Source organism: Pocillopora damicornis, chromosome 13 (genome assembly GCF_964200805.1).
Source record: "Pocillopora damicornis chromosome 13, jaPocDami1.2, whole genome shotgun sequence".
Taxonomy (NCBI): Eukaryota; Metazoa; Cnidaria; class Anthozoa; order Scleractinia; family Pocilloporidae; genus Pocillopora; species Pocillopora damicornis.
In genome coordinates, this window is record NC_142682.1 from 16,449,286 (window position 1) to 16,476,780 (window position 27,495).

General features: G+C 39.7%; 2 protein-coding genes across 3 annotated transcripts; one reads left to right on the forward strand and one right to left on the reverse strand.

Annotated features, from left to right (window-relative positions):
• Window positions 1-38: 38 nt before the first annotated feature.
• On the reverse strand, window positions 39-18,112 carry LOC113681139 (chromosome-associated kinesin KIF4). 2 transcript variants are annotated; one of them, XM_089192195.1, is made up of 31 exons: window positions 17,575-18,112; window positions 17,212-17,304; window positions 16,121-16,284; window positions 15,355-15,449; window positions 14,836-14,958; window positions 13,441-13,616; window positions 12,967-13,034; window positions 12,318-12,378; window positions 11,890-11,967; window positions 11,677-11,735; window positions 11,278-11,374; window positions 10,857-10,910; window positions 10,234-10,449; window positions 9,874-9,974; window positions 9,693-9,765; window positions 9,298-9,372; window positions 8,494-8,604; window positions 7,869-7,952; window positions 7,248-7,370; window positions 6,605-6,757; window positions 6,030-6,127; window positions 5,654-5,703; window positions 5,105-5,184; window positions 4,529-4,618; window positions 3,993-4,163; window positions 3,569-3,613; window positions 3,329-3,391; window positions 2,675-2,884; window positions 2,135-2,248; window positions 1,970-2,027; window positions 39-1,214 (listed from the first exon to the last, which is right to left on the reverse strand). In XM_089192195.1, exons 1-31 carry the CDS (start codon window positions 18,004-18,006, stop codon window positions 784-786), a joined length of 3,846 nt encoding a protein of 1,281 aa, XP_089048321.1. In that variant the 5' UTR covers window positions 18,007-18,112; the 3' UTR covers window positions 39-783. The 2 variants fall into 2 exon arrangements, with proteins under 2 accessions (XP_089048321.1, XP_089048320.1); XM_089192194.1 differs by having other exon boundaries at window positions 1,958-2,027.
• Window positions 18,113-18,173: 61 nt separating this feature from the next.
• LOC113681140 (uncharacterized) lies at window positions 18,174-27,321 on the forward strand. Its single transcript, XM_027198207.2, has 9 exons — window positions 18,174-18,280; window positions 18,732-18,998; window positions 20,634-22,769; window positions 22,974-23,097; window positions 23,468-23,608; window positions 24,064-24,544; window positions 25,178-25,378; window positions 26,273-26,373; window positions 26,509-27,321. The coding sequence occupies exons 2-9, from the start codon at window positions 18,838-18,840 to the stop codon at window positions 26,626-26,628; spliced, it is 3,465 nt and encodes a 1,154-aa protein (XP_027054008.2). The 5' UTR covers window positions 18,174-18,280; window positions 18,732-18,837; the 3' UTR covers window positions 26,629-27,321.
• Window positions 27,322-27,495: the final 174 nt, after the last annotated feature.

Genomic DNA, 27,495 nt, shown 5'->3' on the forward strand with positions numbered 1-27,495 from the left:
AATTATATCTCGAGCACAGAAACCAAAAAAGTAAACGATTAAAACTTCATACTGTTTAATCTTGCATCTTGGTTGTTTAGTGCTATAAATTTACAATAGGCTAAAACAGGCAAAAAGAGCGGTTTTCAACTGAGTGTCGATAGTAAACCGCGATTGCTGACGTATTGCTTCACCATGGTTTGGTCTTGAAACTCGCGTCACCATTTCGAACAACCAGAGGCAGAACTAAAACCACTCGGTCATTCGGTGAATTCTCAATGGCTGCTTGTGTTATTTTGTATTATTTTGATCGGCCACTGATAACTTTGGTTTTGGTTTTACCACACTCACTTGAAATACTTTGAAAGCAGTAGAAATGATTTGTTATAATAAAACTACCTAAATGAAAAAAAACAACAACAACCAGTATTTCAATTCGTGGACAATTACTGTACGAAAGCCTTGCTTATAGAAGAAAAATGATAAAAAAATCTGTTAAAAGGAAGATTACCATGGGTTTACCATCCTTGAACTCGTGAAAGTGATTGATGATATTTTCGTAAAGAAAACATGAAGACAACAAGAGTTGTTTCTACTTAATGCATTCTGTGCTTTCCTTACGTTTATGTTACGGTGCCAATATTTTAAGCTGTAAGAAGTAGCAACTAAATAAAACCGCTGTATATAAACAAAAATCTGAGTGGCTCATTCAGTTCTTCGTATCTTAGTCTTCGTAGCTGACGTTATTTACAATACGAATTATATTCGAAAACCACGGTACTCAGCTGCACCGCCAATTACATATCAAGGTTTACCAACCAAGCTTAAGGCTGTTTTGGAAGGTTTCAACAACTTTCGTTTCCTCTTGTTTTCATGGTCGAACTTTGCAATTGGCTTATTTACAACAATCTTCTTGGCAGAGCCAAAACTGAACCCAGGCGCCCTCGATTTGATGTGACCGGGCACAGACCGTCCAGGTGTGGACCCGGGTCTAGAGAAACCCCGATGTTTTGAGTGACCTCCGTCTTCATCAGAAGATGAAACCGAACTGCTAGAGTGAGGTTTGTGAAACACTTTAGGCTTTTTACTCGTTGCCAGTTGATTCTCTGTTCCATTTTGTTTAACGGACAATGGCGCTGCTTTGTTGTTTTCATATTTCATTTCTTGGGATACATTTTTCAATTCGACCAATGCTTGTCGCCCATTTCTGTCAGTGTTTAAGGATGGTGAGGAAGCTGTGAGAAAGAAACCATTTACAAAACGTAATCAATCAATCAATCAATTCTATAATGTCATGACGTGAGATGACGTGAGATGACGTTGTCTTTACATCCGAGCAGAAGGCTAAGGCATGAAACAGACGACAAAGCCTGAGAAATTAGCAACCTCCCTGCTTACAAAATCAACAACTTATATCAAAATCCTAACTTAGCTCAGCGTTTTGCAAAGTCGCCATTTGGCAACAATAAGTCATAGCACGGTCACCAGAAAATACAATTTTAGTCACCAGATAAAAAAAATTGAAGATATTACATGACATATTGAAAAAGAAAAGGAGGTAATCCAGTCGTAAAATGAAATTAAAACAATGGAGCATTTAACGTTCTTTGTGCAAACGTTTATGTCACTTTAACTCAAGTCCATGAGCTCGAAGATATACCTAAAACAGGTCGCCAAGTTGAAGACTTTCCTTTCAAAATTTGTCGACAAAAAGTAATTCTACTCGCTAAGGCAACCACAACAGTCGCAGCTTGGAGCACTTCAAAAAATTACCCACAACTTGTGGGTGTATACGGTTCTTTCAGAGCACAGACTTAGACCTGGTAGATCTCCCTCTCTTTCAGGTGAAGTTGCAACTTCATTGACACAGTACATACACCACATTCATAATGACGGATGGGTCGGGAAAATCTCGGCACGAGAAAATGAAAGCGAGGCGAATGACTTTAACTTTAATGTATGTTTCTCTTCTACATACCATTTCCCTCACCATTTCCATTTTCACTTAGCACTACCGTATCAACAATTGGCACTTCCTGTAGAGATTTCTGAAAGAGGAATAGAAGAATTTTAACAGTTAAAAAGTGGAGGAGAAAGTACTTTCTCATGCAAAGGTACTAAAACGTAATGTATGGTAAACATGAAATACAAATACCAGTTGACGATTAACACATTTCACTGCTTTACATCCGCATTCGTCTGAACAAGCGGCAGAGCTCTTCTTGCAAAGACAGTTACTTGTTGCACACTTCCCTGTGCACTTACATCCCTAAAAAAATGGAAGCGAATCGATCAGTCAGTCAAGCAATCAACCTGTCAGTCAATCAATCTGTCAACCCATCAATCTGCCAGTCAGTCAGTCAGTACGTTAGTCACATCTGTCCATTCTCCTTTTCTTCCGGTGAACTCATTCATCTTTTTATTGATCCCTTCATCCACGTAATTTTAAACTGCTCTTCCCGTGAAAGCCACTCAGGCCTCCATGATCAAGGGAAAGCGAGCGCCTTCTCTCTCGACAAAAACATTTCTCCTTCAAGCAGGCGCGTCGAGATGAACAACGCACCCCTGTCAGAAGGAGATTGGAAATCAGGGCAATGACGCTCTGGTTACTCCGTCGGACGCAGCGCTTTTTCAAAAGCACTGGTTAACTCTTTAGAAAGCACGAAGATACCATATCTTCGAATTGCCCAGTTACCTGTCCTTGCCCAGAATTGTTGACCAGCAATGAAGAAGCGTCAGTAGACCGGGTGGTTCGTCCAGACCTCCGTTGTGGACGACGGCCTATAGGGGTTTTCACCCAGTCTGGGTCGAGCTCAACCAAGTCCTCCTGTTCGCTCTCCTCACTCAAATCCATAGCCCAGTCCTCGTCGTGTTCGTGCAACTCCACAGTTTTCTTCTTTGATTTCTAAGGGAAAAAAGGGAATGCAAGATTGTAAATTTTGGGCTGCCTCGACTAGCAGGTGGAAACAATTTGAAAAAAGTGCAAAATTTAATCATAATTTGTAAATCGGAAAAATGATGTTTCCAACGTTAGTCCCTCATGTACATCTGGACAAACTGGTTTGAGTGCACTCTGCACACGTACATGTTGTTAAAAAAGAAATGACGAACAAGTTTACGATCTTAGATGGATAACTTAAATCTGCCGAGAAAATAGGGTAACCACGATCAATTCATTCAGTATGAAACTGAGGTCCTTTTATCTTTAGTTACTGCTTTTATTTGCAAGCACGCGTCTTTATATATTGAGACTTTCTCTTGGACAGTTAAGCGGAAAAGGAAAACAAAACCCGCAAAATTCGTGGAATAAGCAGAAAATTGATAGAAGAAATTCTCCTTCATTAATTACCTGTTTCTTTGGTCTGGGGGATGGAGAGTCAGATGCAAAGACTTCCTTCAGTTGTCTCAATTGCTAAAAAGGAAACACTCACATAAATCAAAAGATACAGACTGTGATAATTTCAAGTGACATTCGAACGACGCATTTTTAAAGGTTCGAGACTCACTTTTCGAGATTTCAACTTCGCAAGACGTCCTAGGTAATAATTAAAACAACTTGTGAGCAAATACAATAACATGTGACTCATACCTCTTTCAAGTTGTTGTTCTCTTCTTTCAACGCTTCAAGTTGCTCCTGTAAAAAGGAAATAAACGGCAATGAAGTTAGATTATGGCACTTCTCGATTGACTGAGTGTTGTAGAACCAGAAAAAAGTAATCCCAACAGCCAATCAGAAGCAGGAAAATATCACAATTCACAAGGGGCCAATGGGAATTCAAAGTAATAATAAGCAAAACTGCCTGAAGCGCGAAAAAACCGCAGGTGACCAGCACGTGGATGGTTTTAGTTTTGCCCTTGATGGGATGACAGGGCGGTGCAATTTTTTTAGACTAATCGTGGAAGGGGGCAAATTAAAACCAAAACAAAATTAGCTAACTTTCGTGGCTTGTTGAAAATTTCTCATCAAGATTCTATAAAATGTTATCTGCAGAAAAGTTTTAATTATTTCCCACCTGAAACTCTTCCCTTGTTTCCTGCTGGGAATTAAATGAGGCGTCGCTGGAAGGTATTTGCTGTAGAAGGCATTTGACCTTCTCCTCGTGTTCTTCCTTAAGACGTGTCACGAAATCGTCGTGAGATCTTTGAATACTTTTTATTTCAGCCTGATGCTCCTCAGTCATGGACTGAAACAGAAATTGGCTGCTTCAGTAAAATTAACACGTAAGTAACTTAAAGATCTACGCCAAATGTACAGACGCTAATAAATTAAAAGCGACATCCAAAGAATATTTCGATTTGCCGTTCATAAATATTCATTATTCCAATAAGTCGTGAGATAGCACATTTATTAGAATTTATTCTAATAAAATTCTATTTAGACATTAAGAAAATGTCTTTTTTCCCAAAAAAGCTGAAACGATGTATTCCTACTTTATCTTCACCCGAACGTCCTTCCCAAAGGATTCTTTCAGCTCTTCCGTGTTACGTCGGAGCTAAGTTACATTTCAATGCACATATGCTATGGTGCGCATAGCTCTCTCTCACTCACCTCCTCACGCGACCTTAGTTCTGTTAACTGGGACTCAGACTCCTCTCGAGATTTCTCCGCCTTTGTGTTGACAAGAGTCGCCGCCACTGTCTACAAAGATAACAATATATTGGAATTTCAGTCGGTATCATCTGTACTTAAAAACAGGGCAGGGCCCACGACGGGCTTGTTGCGCTTCGAGTAACGCATTGTATGTGCACTTTGAAACAGAAATTAACCTGTAAATTTGAATGGGTCCAATACCTAGTCCTTCACATTTTTTCTTCCTATGACAAAATTACATTAAAAGCCAAACTTTTCCCGTTTCGTTTCGTTCAATTTAAAAATCCACATTTTTGGCTCAACGGTAGAAAGTGATAAAACAGTTTCTGTTTATCTTGCAGGTTTTTGCAAACAGCGATGGAAAAATACCACTCGAACGATAAAGAGAATCGTGAGCGATTCTTACGAAAATTTTAAAAATGCTCAAATTAAGTTTACACACTTAAGTGTATTGCAATCATTTCGCTAGCTGCGGTATGTGTGGACCATCACTCTATTCGAAAACAAAAGAGACAGGAAACGAAAATAACCCACCATGTTTAGCAAAACTTGTAGCCCTGCTTTTGCTTCAGCCATGCTGTGAATGTTGTTCCAACGATGTCTCGACTTTTCACCTATTTTCAAAAGAAAAAGCTCTCTTTTACATTGATGATCAGCTGCAAAATTGCTCAGAAATGCAAAGGGTTAACTTCTATCATATAATTGATGGGAAATCAGATTGGGTACGGGGGTTCGGGTTAAGGGCATGAATTGAAAAGAAACTCATGATAAAATCATATCGCATTGCTGAGAGTAGGCAAATATTTCAGAGGTTCTTTTTATTGGAATGTTTTCCGCCAAATAAAAGAACACGCCTTGAAATAGGGAAAGGAGGTACGGAACAAGTTCTGATCCTGTAAATCTCACTCTCCCTTTTTCTTTTAAATCTAGACCAGGTTCCTTAATCGTGGCCGTCTCGCCTTTTCAACAAAAAATCTGTCAATAGCTGTTCAAAGCAAACAGTTTCGCAGCTTTTGATTGCTGAATTCCCATTCTACGTCTCTCTTGCATATTATCTTCAGCTAAGATCATGCTAAGTTTTACCTTGCTCTGCATCAAGAATCTTGTGCTGTAGCCCAGCGATTTGGGAACTCCTGTGAGAAAAGAAAAAAAAGTTCTGTTAGCGAGTAACTTATCTTCGGCCTTTTGCATTAACATTGCTGGAGATAATGGTCAAAGATAACGTGAATCGTTGGTAAGGGTGGTAAGGGGGTAGTTATTTTTAAAAACATTGGTATCTTAACTACCAAAAAAAACGATAGTAAAACGCCTTGAAACAAACCCCATAGAGTCTGGTGAGAAAGCTGACGAGGAGGAAAAGAATTACGAAGTAAAAAAGATAAAGTAATTTGAATGAGAAGCAAAAGTTGAAACATAAAAAGAAAAATTATCGACCTTTCTTGACGACCTATAAACAAACCTTAGTTCGAGCTCGTGTTCAAGGGTGGTGATTCTTTTCTGTAAAATATGAGACTTGTTTTTCTTGTCGCTTGGAGTGCCAGCATCTTGGACCATTTTCTACACATCCACCCAAGATGACATAAAAATACAGAATTTGTGAGCACAAACATAACCCTTAAGTACAAGGCAAACCCCTTCAGGAAATTCTGCCAACGTTTCAGTGGTGAACCTTTATGAGGACTGATATGTCATATGGACACTGAAAGTCACCAGGTGAGAACAAAAGGTGATGAGGTCGTGAACTAAGAGCAGTCCCTCCTTTAGAGCCGTGCTGAACTCTGGGAATTAGGCGCACGAAAAGTACTACGCCTCACTCCTGGAGTTCCGCGCGGCGCGCTTACATCTATTTTTGTTCTTCTTCGCTAAATATTTTTAACTTGCTGGACAGACTTCGCCGAAAAGGAGGGACTGCTCGTAGTGGAATGATGAAGAGATCAAACAAATCAAAAGCTATCATAGGTAGTAAGGATCTTTTATATCATAGCACCACTAAAGACTGACTGACAGACAAACTGACAAACAGACAGACAGTACCTTAGCAGCAGGTTCGTCATCCTCATCCTGTTCCTGATTTCTTAACTCTGCCAGCTGTCTCGACAATACTTTCCTGTCTTCAATGAGATTTTCTAGTGTTTGTCTAGCCTGGCCCACACTCACAAGGACCTCAACTTCATGACCTAACCAGGACTACGAAAAAAGGCAAAATCTAAGTTTTCGCAAACCCAAGTTTTCAAAACGCACTCATCTCGTGAAGTCAGTTTTCCATTTATTTTGGGTGCCTTCTTTTTGACCGAGAGCGAAGGTCGCTCATCCCTAGTTTCTGATCCGAGAACGTACATTCGGAACTCCGATGCTACCACCGTTAACATAACATTTCATCGAGCTTAAAACGCTTCATCGAGGGTTTCAAGATGACTGGTGAGTTTTAAAGTTCATGCGCGCCAAAATGAATCGCATAAGCCCAAAAGCGAAAAAAAAAACCAAATTCGAATTAAGCAGCGATGTTCGTTGGTTTTTATTTTTTAATCCTCGAATGGCGCAATAGTTGCAGTTATTATCTGGCACCAAACCAAGAGCTTTCCACCGAATAAATGGTGGTAAACAGGCGTCAAAGCCATAGTAGTAGTTTTATAGCTGTCATAGGCTGGTTAAAGACATCTGTGCTTGATGGAGATACCTTCATTCTTGGTACAAGTCCCTCGGCCTGTTTTTGTTGTTGCTGTTGTATCATGGATTTCTTCTCCGCCGCCTCTTTTTGACGATCCAGCGCCATCTTCAAACGCTTCTGAACTGCCGACACCTGAAAGATATTCACGCTTAGCTTTGAATTCGATGCTATGAGGATTCAATTTCTCTACGGAACTCCGAATACTTCTCTGTCCCAAGCTTGTGACAAGATGAAAAAAATCTCTCTCTCCATGTACCCTTTCATTGCAGAAGAGTCTCCAGTCGTGTCCTTTTTTTCAAGACTGTTATTTCCATTATCCGTTTTAGAAGGTTTCCCCACTCCAAACCAAGAATAGCCAATTACTTACTTTGTAAGTCAGCACGATGAGTTAGATCAGATTTGACAACAAGTCTACCCATTTCATTTTACTTTATTAACTTTCAAAAGTTTCAAAGTGGATATGTCATTCGAGAATCCTCCTTTTTAACCCATAAAACCAGGCTTAAAATTTTCATCTTTTTTGGGTCCATCAATACAAAATCGTTTACGTCGACAAATGCCTGAACCAGCTGACACGTGATTCTAGTGCCCACAACATTACCAGTCACGTTTACGTCACGTGCAATTTACCTCCTCCGTTTTTCTTTTAAGGACAGCCTGTTGTTTCTGATGAATGTTCTCCAGCTTCTTGTATTCAAACTGCCTCTTGCGACCCTATGAAAGTTGTGAAAATCGCGTTAATTTTAAATTACTGTGATGTCTAGTGAATTCTGCCACGCCCATTTACCTCCCTAGCGTTTTTAGCCATATTATCATCATTATGACTTTAACCTTTTGACTCCCACATCAGATTTGTCATTCTCCTTACTGTCAACCATACAATTCTTACAGTGTTAGTTTAGAGAATTTAGTATTGGATCAACAAATTATTCCCAAATTGAATTTTTTCGTTATTCTCATCACTTATCTGGTTGATATTGTATGGATATTGTAAGGAGAAATTCTGTCTTGGTCACTCATGGGAGTTAAAGGTTAATAATGGCAACGACGATAGTTTCGATGATGATAATTACTTCTATTATTATTGAAGTTCAAAATGTCACCCAAAACTTTACTTCAACAAAACTCAAATCAAAAAGTATCTATAAACGAAAAAAAAACAACGAATCGTTTCCATTATAGGTGCCACTTCTACCGGCCTGAACAACCAATTGACAAAACCACTACAACAAAACAATTCCATTCCACCGCTGACCTGTTGCTTTAACTGATTGATTTCCTTGTCTTTTTGAGCCTTCAGTGCTCGGAAGCGCTCAGATTCTTCTTTTATCTGACGCATCAGCTTGACACGGATCGACTTCATACCCTGAATAGACAGAACATGATAATTACACGACATATTTTTTTTGTTGTAGTGAAATCATGGAGTTAGAGCATATCAGTATTCACATTACCCATAAGTAAAAATTATAAAGCAGCCAAACCAGAAAAAAATTAATTCGGGGATAAATAATCCCTATAAATTGAACCTGAATAAAAAAAAAGAGGAAACAAAATCGCGAACAGAATAGTTTTTTACTTAGTGGAAAATTCTACCCTTACGGCGCCACGTATCACTTGTGCATCTTGAGAACTTGAGAACTTGAGCAAAATATTTTTCAGGATCGTCAGTTCCAATTTATGGGAATGTCCTTCATTCCCAAGCAGCCAAGCTCTTCATCGGTTTTTACGTACCTCTTCGTCGCTTGGCACTTAGGAAATCGGAATAGCAGGATTGTCACTAAGCGCTGGCTGCCGGTGAAATTCGCGGGATAAAAAAGCGGTGATCGCCGGCTGGAATTTTCGCAGGCAATCACTTGGTAAAGCACAACAGGCACTTCTGAGGTCACGATATTTTCACCTGCCAGCCTTAATTCTGAATTACAACCCTGCGATGGGCATAAGCAGGATGGGACTTCTGACTCATAAGCTGTCCGGACAAATCCTATGGTTTGAACTATGAAGTTCCTTCCTGTAATAAAGGAGAAAAATCAAGGCAATTCGTTTGATCACCTCTTACCTGAATCTCAGAATTTAGTTTCTTTATAGTGCTGTCACTTTGTTCCTTCATTTTCAAGAGTTTATGTTGTTCAACCTGATAATTAAAAATAAGTTAAAATAATTATAAATAAACAACACTTAGCCTAGTTCTTTGAACATTCTAGGCCACCAAAATATACGAGTTATCATTGCCCCGGCAAACTGGAGGTAAAATCAATCTTTAGTTTTAAGTGGAGTGAAATTATCTAGAATTCAAACGTCTGCCGTTGTTAGATGCACGCATCGTTTATTTATCATCTCACACGTGATGATATTTGCAAATGCAATTGAAAAAAGTAAAAATTTTTAATAACAGGAAGGTACCAAAAGAATCAGTACCAACAAACGAAATCAATAATTGAGAACTGAACTAACCTGCTTCTTCTTCAGATCTGAAATTTTGGTCTCCAGTTCTTTGATTCTGTTTCTGTTCCTTTCATTCATTTTGCTGCAAAGGACAAAGATGAATGTTACACCAAAAAGTGCATCTGTAAGATCGGGGTAAGTGAGATAAGGGGGGTCGACCCTCTCTAAAATCAGGCAAGTTCACGCTTACCTGTCGGATGCCTCAGACTTTTTGTTGGTTAAGGCGACGTTAAGACTCGCCTTTTCCTTCTCCAACCTCGCAATTTCACCCTCCAGTTCGCGAACAGTGTCCTGCACAAAATGAAGAGAACCATAAATTGAAAGAGTGTTGGGCCGAGGTTTGTCGCGATTTTTTAAGAGTCATGAGTTAGAGACAAATATTTCACCATGTAAGTAAAATTTACAGGGAGAAAATGCACTGAGGGAATAAACAAATGCAGCAAAAACGAGGGAATAAAGAAGAATCAGAACCTCGAAGAATGAAGAATCTATCAATCAACAAACGGCATAAACTGGTAAAAACATTATCGCGTCGTTAACTCTCACTGACCTCATACTGTTTTCTCATATTCGACAATCGTGCGTCGTTCGACACCATTTTATTGGCTAACTCTTCCTTAAGAGCCAGAGCTTTATTCAATTCCTGGAGTTGCCTTCCGAGCTCTGCTCGCCTCAAAGCGTGCTGGGAAACAAATGACGCGTCCGAAGGGGAGCTTAGGTCAGAGCTTCCTTCACACTCATCCGGGTCTTCCGTGTCACTGGGGGACTGAAAATAAGAAAAGCGAAGCAGATCGTGATCATTGACTAAAAAATTAGCATCACTAGTCAATGGTCGTTTGGCAAAACTGTAAAGAAATACTTCTCAAGCAATTTTACTTTTTTTGTGATCATCAACTAACAGGACTAAAATGTAACTTTTCATAATTTAATTCATCAAATAGTCATTAAATCACAACTTTCATGTATCGGTGAAGAGAGTCATCTTGATAATTCAGCGAACTCTCTCCATTAATTTACAAGGGAATCAACAGCTAGATAGAGATTTACGGATCAGATATGGGTAGGTACTGCCATGAGAAAAACGGTAGCATTTACAAGTACCACTCTGGTCGTTGTTAAAGCAATTTCAGTCTTACTTACACATGAAATTTGGGAGAATTTTCCCACACAAACCTGCTCTTCAGCCTTAACTACATCTTCCAACTTTGTCGTTGAGCTAATACTCTCCTGAAAGCAGAAACACACAAAAGTACATGTTAAAAATGAAATAAAAAGGACTTAATTAATGTATAGTAATGTCTATGGCATCCCCACGTTATTTATTGATTCATAAACGAAAAAAAAAAGTTTGTTAAAAATCCAAACTGAAAGGGGCAAATAAGTCGGCGACTAAGCAGTCGAGTGGGAGCCTGGACAGCAAAGAAACAAATTACAGGATGATGTCAACCTTTGACCTCGTTTTCTGAACTAAAGCAACCAAGGTATTCATTTCCGTGAGACCGTGACACGTGGTGTTCTTAATCCGCTGTTTCTTTGTTGGCTGGAAATAAATAAAAAAATACAAATATATTCGTGGTTTTGTGAAGATACTGACCTCGAGTTCATGCAGCTTTGTTTGAAGTTCCTCGGCTAATGTCATATCAGCCTGGCTATCGTCCGCCAACTCGGTTACATTTGCAGAGATTTTAGAGCTGAAAAACGAAAAAAATACCATCACGTTGTAGCTAATGCTTTGACAAAAAAACAAAGTGGAAAATGAGAATTTGAAAAAAAATATATCTAATTGCTACATTCTGAACAGTTTATTTTAAAAGTAATGTCAATGTCAGTTTGTAAGCAACTGCGAACCTACCCCTCCCCTAACCCAACTTAACTCCAAATTGTTATCAGTTGACTGTTGTTGTGGGGAGGGGGGGAGGGGGGGAAGGGGACTAGGTGCACAGTTGCTAAGGGACTGACTTTGATCATTCAAATCATACAACAGCTTTTCTACCTAAAATGTCCTTTCAGCTCATTGAATTTTCGCAAGATCTTATCGCGAGCTAACTCAGCCTAAAAGTATAAACGAAAACATGGTATCAAAATACACACACGCAAGGTAAACGGTAAATGTTTATATTTTGCTAACAATTAAAATAAGTGAATTTCATAAAAATAAAAAATTCCTTTCAAGCACTGACAGTAGGTTTTTTTTTCACTTTCTTACCACCAACACCTTCTCGTACATCTGAGTGTTCTGATCAACAGAGGCGTGAAGTTCGGAGCTCAGCTTTTCATTTTCAGACTAAAAAAAACATAAGCGAGGTAAATGAATCGCTTAAAAAATATTAAGCTTTTTCTGGACTATTGTTTTACAGGGTCATATATATTTCAGCTATAAGAAAACGGTTTCTTTAAGTAAGTAAATAACCCGGCCTGGATAGTCGAAGAAAAAGCTGCGAAATAGCTGAGCAGACTGAATTCCAAGAACCTATGGCCTTTTCCTCTAAAACCTCATCATTCAAACAGTGAGGTCACGGTCATGTTGCAAGTAAAGCACATCACAGACAAGCTTCGATCTTGAGAGAAAAAGCAAGAAAACGAGGTTACATCAACGTGCAAACATTTATAGAATGAAGATTCAAGGAGACTCACCTCGAGTTCTGTAATCCTGTCCGTTATTTCTTGGATGTTGATAGCATTAGGGTTCTCGTCACTAGGAATTCCGACAAAACCGTAAAATAATCTCAGTCGATGGAGGATTATCGCTCTGTCGGGGGGCTAACGCTCGGAACGTTTGCTTTGAAACTCTTTACGGTGGCTAATTTACATTATCAACTCAGTTGATATTACTAAATTACCTTCTTATACTCTCCCACCGACGCTGCACTACAGTTTCTTTCGAAACTTACTCCTTTTATTCAAGGGAGGTTTAAGCTTGTAAGAGATTTTAATCCCCCAAAGAGGCCTTCATCGTGTGGGAACCCCTCCCTAGCTAAAGTAAAACTCAAGGTTTCTGCATCCCACGTGTTGTGTGAACGCCCTGGTGACGGTAGTTCGTTCCCAGTCGTCCTAAATTCGAAGCGGATTCGAGCGGAGGGGGAAAGTATGATAAGTCATCTCCTTCTCCCCCAGCATAGCTTTGTTGACATTTTTAAGCAAACAGAAAAAGATAAAGAACAGAAGCCGCAAGGGATGCACTTGTGAGGCAAATTTACGTCACAGGATAGGTTACACAACAGATTACTTTGGAATCTCCGAAACGACTACCCTTTTTTTAAAATTAATTCACTATGAGCTATACCTCGCTCCTCCTGCATTAACTCCTGTAATGGTTTGTCCCTGAAGAAGTTGCACTTGAAGTAACTGGACCTACCGTAAACAACACGACATTCAGTTTACAATTAAGATATAATTTAAGTCCAATTTTCCTAGACACGTCCAAAACGTAACAACAGTATTTCCTTCGGCATCTCTGGCACGTTCACGCTTAGATGAACTGCATGAGCAAGCAAAACGCGGATACAGGTGGACATATTTAAAACGTTTTGTTAAACGTGTAATACATCAACTCCCAAGAAAATCTATGAGGTGTATCCAAATGAAAGGGTGAATTAGCAAAGAAACACCAAGAAACAAACAAACAACAACTTGTGATAAATAAAAAAATAAGAAAATAACTTGTGATACTAAATTCAGATTCATTAAAGGATCAGAAGGAAATTAATTTAAATGATAAGAATGTTTAAGTTTGTGTTCTTTTTAACGTCTTAGTTACCTGTTGGCGAAGTCGCGCCAGTTCGGCCGCGGCTGGATCAAGATTAACAATTGGTTTGTTTTTTATCTGTCTCGCTCGATCCGCGTAACGAAGCGTGTTAAGGGTTTCCTCGAAATTACTGTCTGCAGGACTGACACAAGCGATCATCAAGGTATTACTGTTTCCTCCGAGAGAGTCTGCAAAAAAAAAAAAAAAAAAGCACTTGAGAGTCTATTCCCTCCAAAGCCGTTATCATTAATAGGCTCTCCTAGGAAGCGCAAAAAGAGTGAACGAGAACAAGAGTGTAACACCGAGGCACAACCCGTTGTGTTCGCAATTCGTTTCATCCATCGCAACTTTTGTATCGCCATCGCCCTGATAGGCTACATGTACCTGAGATACATATACAATTGACGAGTCTTCCAACATTTTATGTGTTTCAATAACCGGAAAAGGGGCCGATGGGCGTGACCCGAACATAAGAGCCTGCTTCCAGGCCAAACAGACGGCGGTAGACCGCCAGGAATCGGTTTTTGTTGAAACTCCTCCTGTAAACACATGCGCATGCATGGAAATGGTGACTGAAGTTTTCATGTAGAAAAGTCTATTTAGCAATTAAGCTACCTATGATTCTGCGCGGGTCACATGAAATCATTCTTGTGGGGGAAGAGAGGGGGGTCAGAGTCTCCCACCTCCCGTAGTTTTGTACCCCTTTGCCTCCCGACTCCCGCCCTTCATTGTGTTGTTCCCGCCTTCAGGTTAATCAAGATGATCAGAAACCCGGGTTTAACTTTCAAACTGTGCCAAAACTTAACATTCTTTAACATTCTAGTTCATTTTCTGGCCTTTGCTTTGGCGGAGGGATCATTAGGTCCCGATGAAAGTTATTACAGGTCACGACCTAAGACGTAATCGAATTGAAGAGATTTCCAAATTCACCGGAAGTAATACTGGTTTTCCAGCCCGAGTACAAATTTACGTTTTCTTGCTTCCAAAATTTTCTTTTAAGCATTGGTGGATGTTAAATGGAAATTTCAAAACTTTGCTAGATAAGTGTTTTTGACTGAATAATACTCAGTAGTAAACAACAAACTATCGCCTGCTTTATTTCTGCTCCCGCTTCCCGCACTCTCCCACCCCCTGTTCTCCCGGGCTGCGCCCCCCTGTCCCCCTCCACATTCTTCATCCCAGATATATGATGTCATATTACTCGAAAATGCTCTGAGTGACTACTAATCCAAATGACTTTCAAGGATGATCGTTACCGAAAAGAATAAATAAAACATGATTAAGAAAACACAAAACAAACAAAGACAGAACACAAATATGCAGAAAAAAAGGCAAAAAAACTCAATACAAATCTAAAGATGGTTTTGCGCCATACAGTGACACATAGTATCGAGTGCATTTTTTTACCTTGAAGAAGACGGGTCAACTTGGAGTCTCGGTAAGGCACGTGTGCGTTAGATTTCCTCAGCTCATCACTAAGCGCACTGATAACGTTACCTAGTGCCAGTAACCCTTTGTTGATGTTAATACCTGCGGAACGATATTTTGGAATAGATGGTAGAGAATGAGAAGTATATCCAGGAATTATTGATAAGGGATTGGAACGTGGACTCAGATGAAACATTTTTTTCGTTGCCACAAATCACTACTCTAAACAGGATAAAAAGACCCCCCCCAAAAAAGAAAAAAAAATTAGTCATCAGCGAGGTAATTTGCGATCTTGTCGTTGCAAAATAAAGAAGTAAAAAATGGAAAGGGGTCTGAAAGCAAATCACAACTGACACACCCAACTAAAGGCTTGACACTAAGTGCAAATGACTTAAGAAAAAAGAGAAAATATAATAAAATCATATTAACTCTGCAGTCACGTTCATACTACAAATTCATAAAAAAAACACAGTATTTTGAAACAATGTTAGGTTGTACCTTCCTTGAGGCGTTCCCCTTGAGCATGCGTCTTCTTTACTCTTTCAGAACCAGCAAGATCCACCAGATGAAACTTAGCTTTTTTGAGTTCACTCCTGGAAACAATGTTGTAGAAAATAACTATCAAATCAAACATTTAATAAAGAGAACTCTGAAGAATAGATTACCAATGGCACCTCTCTCCAACCTTCGAAAATTCTGTTGGGGAAAGCCCTTTTCTATGCATCTTCTTAGTTACAGATTTTGTGCACCACTCAATTTATTCTTCTTTACTTGTTCAACAAGAGGGAATGACCATAGTGTAAATGGGAGCTTTACTCTATAATGAGAGTAGACTCTATTTCGATAACATTATTTTCAGCTATAAACCTTTAACCTACATGCATCCCAAGTGAAAACATGTGAAATCTTCAGTAAATATATGAAAATCATATATATGTGCACTGCGGTTGAAGAAAAAAATACAGAAGCAATCCTCACTGTTATGAACACTACTGAACTAGTAGTTGAAATAAGGCCTGAAAAATCTTTGTTTTTTAGATTTCAGTGCAAAAAAGAGATCCTCAAAAATACTTTAAAGACTTCATTTGAGCTTTTATAGGATAAAATATCTTTGAGGTTATATGGGAATACTTATATTTGATCCAACCAGGCAAAATTTTTGGGCATGCCAAAATATATCTTTTGTGGGAAACAAAATTTTTTTTTTTGACAATGACTACTCTGATTTCAGTTGAGATCTTCAAAAATCCTTAAGATCATTTACCCTTGCAGCTCCTTCTGCTCTAAAGTTATTGTAAATATGGCATGAGAGCGGCTTGATCTGCTGTTCATGGCAGTGGCTCCAGTTGCCCTTGATGCAGATCCCTGCTCTAAGCATCTCACCATATCAGCCCCACATGTTACCACCACTTCCTGTAAACCAGCAATCTATGAAAAAAAAAATCTTTAGGTCACAAGAAAGCTTCTACACTTTGGGGTTTGAGATTTATGTATACAACAAAATTAAGACACAACTTTCATCACCACGTAAACTTGTACTTACAGTACTAAAATCCATTTTTATCCAACTGGCACAAACATCACAAAAAATCTTAACAGACTGAGTGACACGGCCATGGGAAACTTGCATACAGCTGTCTAAATGAAGCTCATTTGTGTAAGTTTAACCCTTTACACCCTAACATCAGAATGCATATTCTTCATACAGTTCTCCATAGATTTCCTCAGCTGCTGATAAGGAGAATTTGTTCAACAATCAAGAGCTTCTTAAGTTGGTGGTCATTTCCTTTATTCTCATGACCTCAGTGTTTGTTTAAGGGATGATACTGATTGGGGTAAATAGTTACTAATCATTTTTATGGGTTAAAAGGTTAAGAAAAAGTGTGCAGCTGCATAATGTGTTAGGATAACATTAAAAGTAATGTCAGCTCAACAATAAAGGTTCTTAAAGATAGGATCTTGTAAACAGGAAACATTAATTTACAAAAATACCATATGACAAAGATTGATCTACCTCTAATTTTTAAGGATTCTTATTTGCAAGAGCTGAGGAGCTCTGGAACATGCAGATCTTAAAGGTGACATATTTCCTCAGTGTTAAACATAAAGTAAGATGCTACATAGATACATTATACTCTTAGCAATACTGTTACAGTAATAAATAAATCAACTAACTGTTTTTAGAGGGAGTAACCTTTTATCAAACAAGGCATTTACAATCTTACATTGTAACTTTTGTTTGCTCCTCAAAAGGAGACCTTTCCAGTGAGCAAGTTTATTATTGTGCTGGGTGTAAGTGCCTTCCTAAGTCTCCCAGTTCTGCTTTAACACTTTAACACTAGCAATCACATTCACCTTGATTCCACCATCATGTGTTTCTCTTATGGCAATCTTACATTCTTCAGAAGAACAAGGATTCAAAAGGTCATGTATTTCTTCATTATGAATCTAGAAAATATAGAATCAAAATTTGTTCCCACAAAAGAATATGAGCCAGGACAAATAAAAGAAAAAATTGTCTTCAAAGAGCAGTTAACATGAGCATTTATTCACGCAATTTTTTTTCAAACCTTTAAAAGGATTGTTATCAAATGAGAGGAAGGGATATAAGGAAATATAATCAAGTTTGCTACTGATCAAAATAATTAATTCCACGTACATTTACGATCAAAACATCACATTAACGATCACTCACATACAACACATTTCCATCTGTACCTCTAAAAATGATGCTTTCAGCAAAAAGTCAGTTTTTTCCTTTCTTTCATTGATCCAGTGAAATACAGTCTCGATCAGCCTTGGAATCACACCTCTCTCCTCTGACGTCTCGTTACACGTTGTAAATGCTGTTCCCATGGAATATGTCTTTCCCGACCCTGTTTGTCCATATGCGAGAACTGTGGCGTTATATCCATTAAAAAAGCCTTCGAGCAACGGAATTATTGTTTCTCTGTGCAGATCCTCTTGTATGCTTGTAGTATCGAACACATAGTCGTAAGTGAAGGCTTTGTCATTGCCCATGACAACTTGGGTATTCTCTGGTATACATCTGATACATTGCTTGCAACCTTCACCCACTTCTTTCGGAACTAGCGGTCTTATTCTCAAAGCAACACGCACAGGAATAACTTTCTCCTTTTCTTCGGGCATAGTCAATCAACGGATTAGCTCAGATCAAGGAAACACGGAGTTATTCGAACATGGAATACATAAATTATCTGTTATGATCGCTTGAAATAACCGCCAACATTCCATTGCTACCCATAATTCAATGGGAAAAGCTTAACTCAAAGCAAACCAAACCAGCGGTTTTCAACATTAGACTACGGCCCAGGGTTCGGCAAAAACAACTTCCAATAAACCTGAAACATCACGAACCACAGAGAAGTAGCGTAACTCCGTTAATTTTTGTCACAGCTACAAGGTATATTTTTGTATATTGCATAATATTTAATCCGTACCTTCAGATTTTAGAGTAAATGCCATACACGTACCGTACAGATCATGTTGAATCGATTTTTCAAACTGAGTTACACGTCAGATCAGGCTTACTTCACTTTGAAGGTAACCTGAAGTACGCTTCAATTTACTCGAGAATAATCAAATTAAACTTACTTGATATCAAATATTTATCTCTTAAATGTAAATAACCACAGCCAGTGGATCCTTCAATGTCGTCCCCGCTGTAAATTCACTTGTCTAGTGTTGTTTAAAACTGATTCAATACATTGCGAGTAGCCTCACATCATTCACTACAAGTTTAGCTTTAAAAGTATGGACACGAACACGCCTGTTCAAATTATTACACCAAGAAAGTCGTTGACTGACCTTGCAATTCCTGCTGATGCACTTAAATTTTTCTTTTCTATTCACAGATTTCTTACAAAACTTATGGCTGTCTCCAATTAGTTGAAGGAGATAGCTTCAGGTCTCTGAATCCAGTTCCTCTTTCCTTCACAATAACACCTGAATTACCGTTCAATGGCTTCTTCAAAAGCCCACCCTCCCATGCCTGCAAAGAAGCCTGGGCCACCTCCTATACCATCAAGGTTAGATCTTGGTGAGGCACCTGTGGATTCTGTCAGCCCCAATAAAGGGCTCGGAAAAGATGACTTATCAACCAAAGGATCCCCAAAAATTAAGTGAGAAAAAGCACAACAATTATAATTATTATAATCACTAACTACTATTCTTACTATTATTATTATTATTATTATAAGTTTTTTACTTTTGTTATTATTGTTTATTATATTTCTGTTCTTAAATCCCCAGTAACCAATTGGTGCTTCCTGTTGTGTTGTCTGTGTCTCAGTGATGATATTGTTGACACCATTAGTCATGTAGTTCCATTGTCTTGGTTGGTCATTAGGAAACGTTGGTTTGGTTTATCAACACTCATCCAAAAAGCGCTCAATCAGAAACTTTGTGACATATTTACAGGCTGCTTCATGAAACCTTAAATAGGGTCCTGTGTTGGTTACTCCTTTACTCCAAAGAGGGATCAGAATATGTTTTCTCTATAAATTAATCCTTTAACTCCCACAAGTGATAAACAAGTAACTTCTCACTGTAATATGTATATGTCCAGCAAACAGGTAATGAGAATACTCAAACTTGTCTGGTAGAAGTTGTTATCATAAACTAACACTAAATTCTTGTATTCAATTTACTGGGAAATGTAAGGCAGCTAGAGGGGAGAATTAACAATTAGATATTGGGAGTTAAAAAGTTAAAAAACAATTTTCAACCAAAGTTTAAAAATAATTGTTGAGTGCATTGGTTTTGCTTTGCTTTGCTCTCCTCTTAGTCTTAAAAACTGGCACCTAATCCTCTCAACCAATCTGGTGTATATTAGTCATGTTTGGTGTAAAGCTAAACCAATTATGACTTGGCCACTTGCATTTTCTTGCAATCCAGGTTGATAACTTGGTTCTAATTTGAGTTTTCATTGGCTCCTTATGATAGCAGAGCTCACAGAGCGTAGCCCCATAATTATACAAAATAGTAGTAACCCATAAAGCCGAAAAAATTTGGATGTATGACCATATGACGGTACAACCATACGACCATACAAGGGACTACTTTTAACATACATGGTCAAGTGTACTGCGGGCACGCCAATGCCATGGCTTTGTTCAGTAGTCCAGTGGTCAGTGCACTGGGCTCTGAGGTGGACGACCTGGGTTCTAGTCCTGGCAGGGGCAAGGTGTTGTGCCCTTGAGACGTGCAGGAAAAAAAAAATGCGAGCTCTGCTTTTAGGCTTGGCTAAATTTATATATTATTTCCTTTTTTCTATTTGGCTATTGTAGGTTAAGGGTATGCTGGCTTTTACCCCTTAACTCCCAAAAGTGATTGACATGTAACTTCTCCCCATAATATCCATACATTATCTAGCAAACAGTTTATAAGAACACTCAAACTTATCAGGTAGAGGTTGTTATCTTGATCTTATGCCAAATTCTCTCAACTAATTTACAAGGAAATGTGTAGCAACTAGAGGGGAGAATTGATAATCAGATCTTGGGAGTTCAAAATTTTTACAGAGACATATACAGAGAACTACATGAAGTACTATTTTTCCTCAAATTTCTCAGGACAAGACAACAAATACATGTAGAGTTTTTGGATGGGAGAATTAGCTCTGAGATTTTCTAAGTTAAGGTTTGAAATATTCTTCACCATACCTTGTTGTTAAGAGAAATTATTGAAAGAAAATATCTACTAATGAGATAAACATTTGAATACAGTTTGAATCGTTTCTGTCTCTTCTTAAATAGGGCAAAAGGGAGACCAGAGATAACCATAGTATCAGCAAGACCAATGGATTCCTCGGGAGTCATACCACCTCCTTCCCACACCAATCAGCCTGCATCAGCAACTCAAGTTCCAACTATCCCCCTAAAGCCAGGCCGAAAACCTAAGGGTAGGGAGCCCCCACCCAGACCCAAGTCCCGCCCTGTGAGTGAACTTATTTTGGGAACAGATGAAAAGAACGAAGGGGCAATTTCTGGGGAGGGAGCCAGCGTTCACGAACCTGCTGAGAAGGGCAGGGAGAGGTCGAATGGAGTGGAGGTTCCGAAGAAGGGGCCTGTCTCAAGAATCTCAGCACCAGTTGCTCCGGTGCGGAAGATATCAAAAGACGAAGCTGAGGAGAGTGATATCGTAGGACGAAATTTAAATCCTTTCCTTAATGATAACTTAGAATCGAATGGAGAAGTAGAACCTGACACAATGAAAGGTCTTCCTGTAGTAAAGAAGCCCGTTCCAAAGCCCACAGTCATCCGACCAAAACTGAAAGAAAAGGAAAAGAATAATTCAGACCCCATCGTGGAAGATGATGAGCAAAATGGCGTCTGCAGTGTTATAACGGTTCATGATGGAGCTACAGGAAAGAAAAGCAAACCTACAGTCATCGTCCCTGCTAAACCAGCCAAGAAAAAAGCAGATGGCACAGAGGGTTTGAAGGGGAAGCAAGACAAAAAAGAGGAATTTGGTGAAAAACCAAAACCTGACAATAGTGACGGAAGGAAACCACCTCCTCCTGCTAAAAAACCAAAGCCGCCTGTTAAACCGAAACCTTACAGTTCTTCAGAAACGCCCAGTAAACCGTCAACGGAAGAAGCCCCAAAAGAGATTACCGCTGCCCCCAAACCTAAAAGTAGGCCCACGGTGATAGTTGCGGCCAGGCCTCCCAAGAAGAGTGAAGCAGTGAAGCCTGGTGAGGAATCTTCCGCAAATAAGGATCAAGAGGATAAACCTCCTCTGAAATCACCCAATACAAATGAGTCTACTCAGAGCATGCAGGAGGCAAAAACCAAAGAGACAGCGGTTGATTCACCAGCTGTGAAACCAAGGCGTGTTCCTACTGTTATTACAGCATCCTGCCCTGATTCACCAAGCCCTCATGCCGAGCGTAAACCTCCCAAAAGGCCAAAGAGAGGACCGAGTATCAAGGCAGCACCACGACGACCAATTAGTGCTCCAAGTGAGGAGAACCAAAGTGTCGGTGCCCTTTCAACCGACAGTCAAGACGAGCTAAACACGCGAGTTTCCCAGCAGGACGCGGAAACACTGCAACAGAAATCACCAAAACCTAGAAGACCCGTGAGTTTGCCTGGAGTCAAAGGCAGAGAAGCGTTAACAACTACAGAGAAGGCGAGTGATGCTAGTTCTCCACCAGAAGAAACGAGTAATCAGACAAGGAAGAATTCGAAGAAGAGACCACCTCCGCCGAGACCACCTGCAGTGGATAATGCTGGTAAGCCTGTGGTACATTCTGAACCCCAAGATTCGAGCGACAAGTCCAAAGGGAGAGGAAAACCCCCTCCTCCCAGACCTCTCGCGGTGGGACATGCCGGTAACAAAATCGACACGGCCGAATCAGCAATCACCGATGTGCATGACTCAAGCGAGAAGTCAAAAAGAAGCAAACCACCGCCCAGACCTCCCGCAGCGAGTCACGCCGGTGATGGACCGGCCTCGACTCCAGAGGAAGACAAGACCGTCATACAAGACTTTGATGATAAAAAGTCAAAAAAGAAAAACAGACCTCCGAGGCCGTCCTTCAAGGTGATTGACACTAAACAATCACGTGGGGGTAAAGAGGAAGGTCACGCAGACGAGAAACGCAAACCAGCTAAACCTGTTCCTGTCGCTCCACTTGGAACCAATCTCACGAAAACGAATGTGACTGAGACACGAACGGTGGCCGAGTCGTCAGCTGACAATCACGTGAAAGACATGTCACAGACGCGTGATTCTGAACGAAGAGGAGATGGATCTGCCACTGAAGACCACGAAGAAGAGAGAAATGAACAGGCGTCTTCGAAAACCAAAGCGAAACCAGCGCGACCTCCATCTTCTTCAGTCTCGACAAAGAGCAAACCACCTCGACCATCAACATCTGGCGAAAAGTAAGCAAAACCTAAGCCTTTCGTTGTAGACTTGTTTGGTTGTTTGGTTGCATTCGCGAGTTAGAAACCGTTCGTCAGACATTTGGCGGTAGAAATTGTATAAGTTAAGATGATTCATGGCTCAGTTTTGCTTTCTTGTTTGTGTTCATTACTAGACGTTTTACTCATTTTGTTTCCCATTTTTTTATGTGTGCGTGGACCCAGGGAAGAAGCTAAAGAAGAGCAATCTACGACCACAGTGTCGTCCGTGAGTAAGACATACATTGAACCTTCCGCCATTGCTTTGTACGACTATGAACCTACTGCAGCGGATGACCTATCATTTAATGTAAGTGAATGAATTTATAAATTAATCTATGTTTTAGTCCGTTGGGGTTACTTTTACGGCGGTTTGAGGATTGGAAACAGGTCACACAGTTGGAGACGTCTAACCAGCAAGATTTTCCAGCAGAATTAGCAACTCAGGAAACGTAAAAGTCGTTCTTTCTCTCAAAACTGTAGTGGATAGCGACATCGAAATAAACGTTTTTGAAATTTTGGGGAAGTGCCCTATAAACCATTTCGATCACCGTCAGAAGATGTTCACTTCCAGATGACTGGAAGTTGTAGCCTTTGCAATTGTTTAAGTTGATAAATCCAACGTTAGTTAAGGTGTTGCATTTGATATCAAATAGTGGTTGATCTTCTCTCGTCAACAGGCAGGCGATGAAATTGTTCTTGTGCAAAAGATGGATGATGATTGGTACGTAGGCCGGCTTGGAGATAAACAAGGGATGTTTCCAGTGAAGTTTGTGGAAATAATTGAGGATCTCCCGCAAGAAACGGAATTACAAAGTCAGGTAAACGTGTACAGTTTACTTCTTTTAAAGTACATAATCAGAAATTCCTTCCGCGGAAGCTTAATACCGTAGTTAGTCTCCTATCTTCTCATTGGAATGGTCTGGATGCCAGCGTAGAGCAGTCGGGCTATTTAAGATGAGAATTTAACATTCTCATTGTATTTCTCTCCACTTTTCGCTTTGCATCTCTTTCTCTTTTAATCCAGAGTGAGACTGTAGTTATTAGGCTTTCAGTCAGTAGAGGAGGTCGAAATTGAGCGACAAAAATGAAAAAATGAAAAAACAACTTGGCCGTTGGTCTTGGAGAGAGAAAAAGGCGGTCTTTGCTTTTTTTCTTTCTCTGGATCATACTTCGCGGTGTTTGGCTGCTAGGCCCACGGGCACGGTGTCCAAGCCATTTAAGCGTTATTTGTATAGACCGCTGAAATGCTAAACATGTTTTATTTTTTGTGCAGCCAGCTACACCGCCAGAGAGCTCCCCATTCAACGTGATGTCATTGTATGATTTTCATGGAAACCTGGAGGATGGCGAAATAGACTTCACTGCGGGTGAAATTATTCACGTGGTCGCCAAGATCAACGACGATTGGTTAAGGGGCGAACTCCGTGAGCTGTCCGGGGCCTTTCCATGTAACTTCGTTGATATAAGTACAGATGTAATCAAGAAGTTGCCTCAGTATGAGGAAAAGGAGACCATATCCAAAGGTAATGAAGGAGAATCTTCGGACCCGAGTTCAAATTTGTTCTGCGAGGCGTTGTATGATTATCATAGCGACGTCTCGCAAGATCTAAGCTTCAATGCCGGAGATGTCATCAGAATTAACAAGAGAGTAGGCAAGGATTGGATTGAAGGCGAACTTCAAGGAAAAATGGGTATGTTTCCGGCAGCCTATGTGGAAATTCTTCACGACGTGCCAGAACAAAAGAAGCAACCAGGTAAGCAATAAGCTTTCATCTTCGACGTCTCACTTCCCACGGTGAATAAAGCTGAAGAAAGCTCTTTTTGGAGGAGTTTTCCGTCATTGTGTAAGAATTTTGAGAAGCGTATGAAAAGCGCTGGATAGTTGAGTGGACCAACGTTCGATCAAAGTAGTATTGCTTTCACGTGGTAGAGGCAGTTAGCGTGCGAACGAAGAGAAATTGCCGGCTGGCTATATAAAGGCGGATTTAAAAAATCGATAAACCTGGGTATTGTCGGAGGGGAGGTTTTCAACGAGAAATAGTTTTTTTCCATTATTAGCTGCAAACCTGCTTCACTCTGCATGCAAATATAAACGTTCAGATAGAACGACAAGTGATAATGAAGATGGCGCTAAGGCCGAGCAAAGGACCAGGTGCGGCTTTTTAAGCAATTCACAGTTTTCTTGAAAAGACAAAACAAAACGAAAAAGGTGACATGGTATATTGTTAAATGGAAATAATTCAAAAATAGTAGCAAAATGAGTCATTTAGAGAAAAGCGCTTTTACCAGGTGGAAATCACCTCAATTTTGCTGGAACTCAGCGTACAATTGAATAAGACCAATGGTTGCCAAGGTTGTCACTAACAAACTTGTCCATTTATATTCAGAGGAGAAAGAGCATCACAATGTTGAATATGGTATAGCACTGTATGATTTCACCGGCTCAGCAGCCGACGAACTGACGTTCCATAAAGGAGACAAAATAGAAATCACCGAAAGAATTAACGATGAATGGCTGAGAGGAAAACACAAAGGACAGGAAGGAATGTTTCCGCGGGCTTTTGTGCAACTTTCAAAAGAGGAATCAGGTAACGGATTGAATTAAAAGCTTACCTTTCTAATAAATAGACAGCTATGTAGGTTAACCCATCGGCCTAGGTTATTACCCCGCCGACGGATGCTGTCGGAAAGGAAAGCATTATTACAAGAATGATTTACAGAGCTATTGAAGATTCCATAGCATTTGGAGTATTACTGCTCCCCAGTGGATGGGATGTTTGTTAATCGTATGTTTCCCCACGAAGTTTTGACGGTTGACCGGTACCATTTTTTCCTTAAGTGACGGGAGATATTTTTGATTTTTTCGCAAAGCATCTTGCCTAAGAACACGACACCATTACATAATCGGCCAATGCCGGAGCCTGAATCAAGTACTAACCATTGTACCAAAGCGTTACCCATAGCGAAGGACGAGTTACTTTCGTGTCAGGGATGTTACATCTAGGTCCAACGTAAATTCTTTGAGTACTAGCACGTATCTCCCTCTCTTTATTTAGCTAAGCCCCCTTTTCTGCCTACCCCAGTGAAGTCAACTTTCACTCGTAAAGAAAGGAGACAAGGCTTACAAGGACTCGAAAAGTAAATTTTAATCGCATCGTGCAAAATGCCTGGACATTATTAGTTATTCATGAGCACTGAAGCGGGTAAATTTGAATGCGATCGTGCCTTGAAAAGCCCAGATTAAGAGAAGAAAGGACCGAAACTAGCGTAGCAGCGTTGATAATTGCTTACCAAGGGAAAACTCACGAGGCTTCTGTGTGCCTCTTCTCTGCTTGAACATCTCCGAGTGAAATGTCGTAAGGAGGAGGGGCAGAGCGATGTTGAATAAGCTAGCTTTAATAACTAAGTACCTGCACCATCACACGACTTTACGTTTAACGGCCAAAAAATATTTACTTGTACCTTTTTTTCCTTTCATGCAGAGACAGAATTTCCACCTGTCGAAAGAGAAATGCAACCAACGCCAAAAGCCAAGGCGTTGTTTGATTTTAATGGCGAGTTTGAAGATGAGCTGTGTTTTAAAGTAAGATTCTTGTTAATCAGTTCTTCTCACTTCCACATTTAACTACTTGCTTCAAGCATTTTATGGACATCTTTCTATTTCTATGTTTCCAACGCACTCTCGATTAATTTCGTATGGCGTCTGTTTTTCCTACAGACTGGTGACGTAATTGTACTCCTGGAGCGCGTAAATGACGAGTGGCTTCAAGGGGAACTGGAAATGAAAGTCGGTCGATTTCCAGCAGCATTTGTTGAAATCCTGACACCACTACCTTAAGATTTCTCTCTAGTGGAATCTACCTAATGCAGAAAAAAGACAAAAACAAAAGAGGAAAAACAATGGAATAAAACTGCAAAAACAGTTGTCTCTGTTTGATATTTTAGGAGGGGGAGAAAGAAACCATTTTCAGACATAAATGTGGTGGCCGTGCACATTTCGCGAGGCTGGAAAATTAAACCTGAGCAAGTGAACCTGGTGTTTGTTCTTTGCGTTTGATGTTAGGAGAATTCATACTGGACTGGCTGACAACTCACCTCGATTTTATGTGACAAAGTGAAGTTCCGTGGGCACACTCGCTCCGGTGTGTTTGGCATGGGAAGAGGTGATGATAAATTGCAACTGTTTGATTGAACAAATAGAATTACTTCAAATCAGAACTGTGAGTCTCGCTATAGTCTTTTGATTATTTTTATTTTAATTCATTGCGCTGAGAGAAAAGTATCCATCCCAAGTTAGATCGAACGCTTCTTTTGATCCATTATTATGGCTAGTTTTCAGAAATGAGTTACATATTTTTTGGAATTATATCAAACTGTGAAACAACAGAATGTAAAAGCTCAAGAGATATTGAAAAATTGCGATGCGATGATCTTTTTCAACCATTTTAATTCAGACCGGATGATGTCGCTTGTCAATGAGCGACTCGTTTGTGATTGTAAAAATTATTAAAATATATAACAACTTTTGAAATCTGTCTTCTTTTTTTCCGTTAGAAAATACAATTCCTCTGCTCTGTTCTGTTCTGCACTTTCGTGTTCTAGTTGTTTTACCCACATGTTTTCTCCCTAAACGACACATACCTGTAAATTCTTAGTGCGATATTTTTTCATGTTGAATTTTTCACGTGTTCAGAGTTTATTATTT

Coding starts and splice junctions, on each gene's coding strand:
- LOC113681140 (XM_027198207.2), top strand. CDS start 18,838: ATGGCTTCTTCAAAAGCCCACCCTCCCATGCCTGCAAAGAAGCCTGGG. Junction 22,770..22,973: donor CCATCAACATCTGGCGAAAA/GTAAGCAAAACC, acceptor GCGTGGACCCAG/GGAAGAAGCTAAAGAAGAGC. Junction 24,545..25,177: donor AGAACAAAAGAAGCAACCAG/GTAAGCAATAAG, acceptor ATTTATATTCAG/AGGAGAAAGAGCATCACAAT.
- LOC113681139 (XM_089192194.1), bottom strand. CDS start 18,006: ATGCCCGAAGAAAAGGAGAAAGTTATTCCTGTGCGTGTTGCTTTGAGA. Junction 14,959..15,354: donor AGGGGAACGCCTCAAGGAAG/GTACAACCTAAC, acceptor ATCGTTCCGCAG/GTATTAACATCAACAAAGGG. Junction 4,164..4,528: donor AACTAAGGTCGCGTGAGGAG/GTGAGTGAGAGA, acceptor TTTCTGTTTCAG/TCCATGACTGAGGAGCATCA.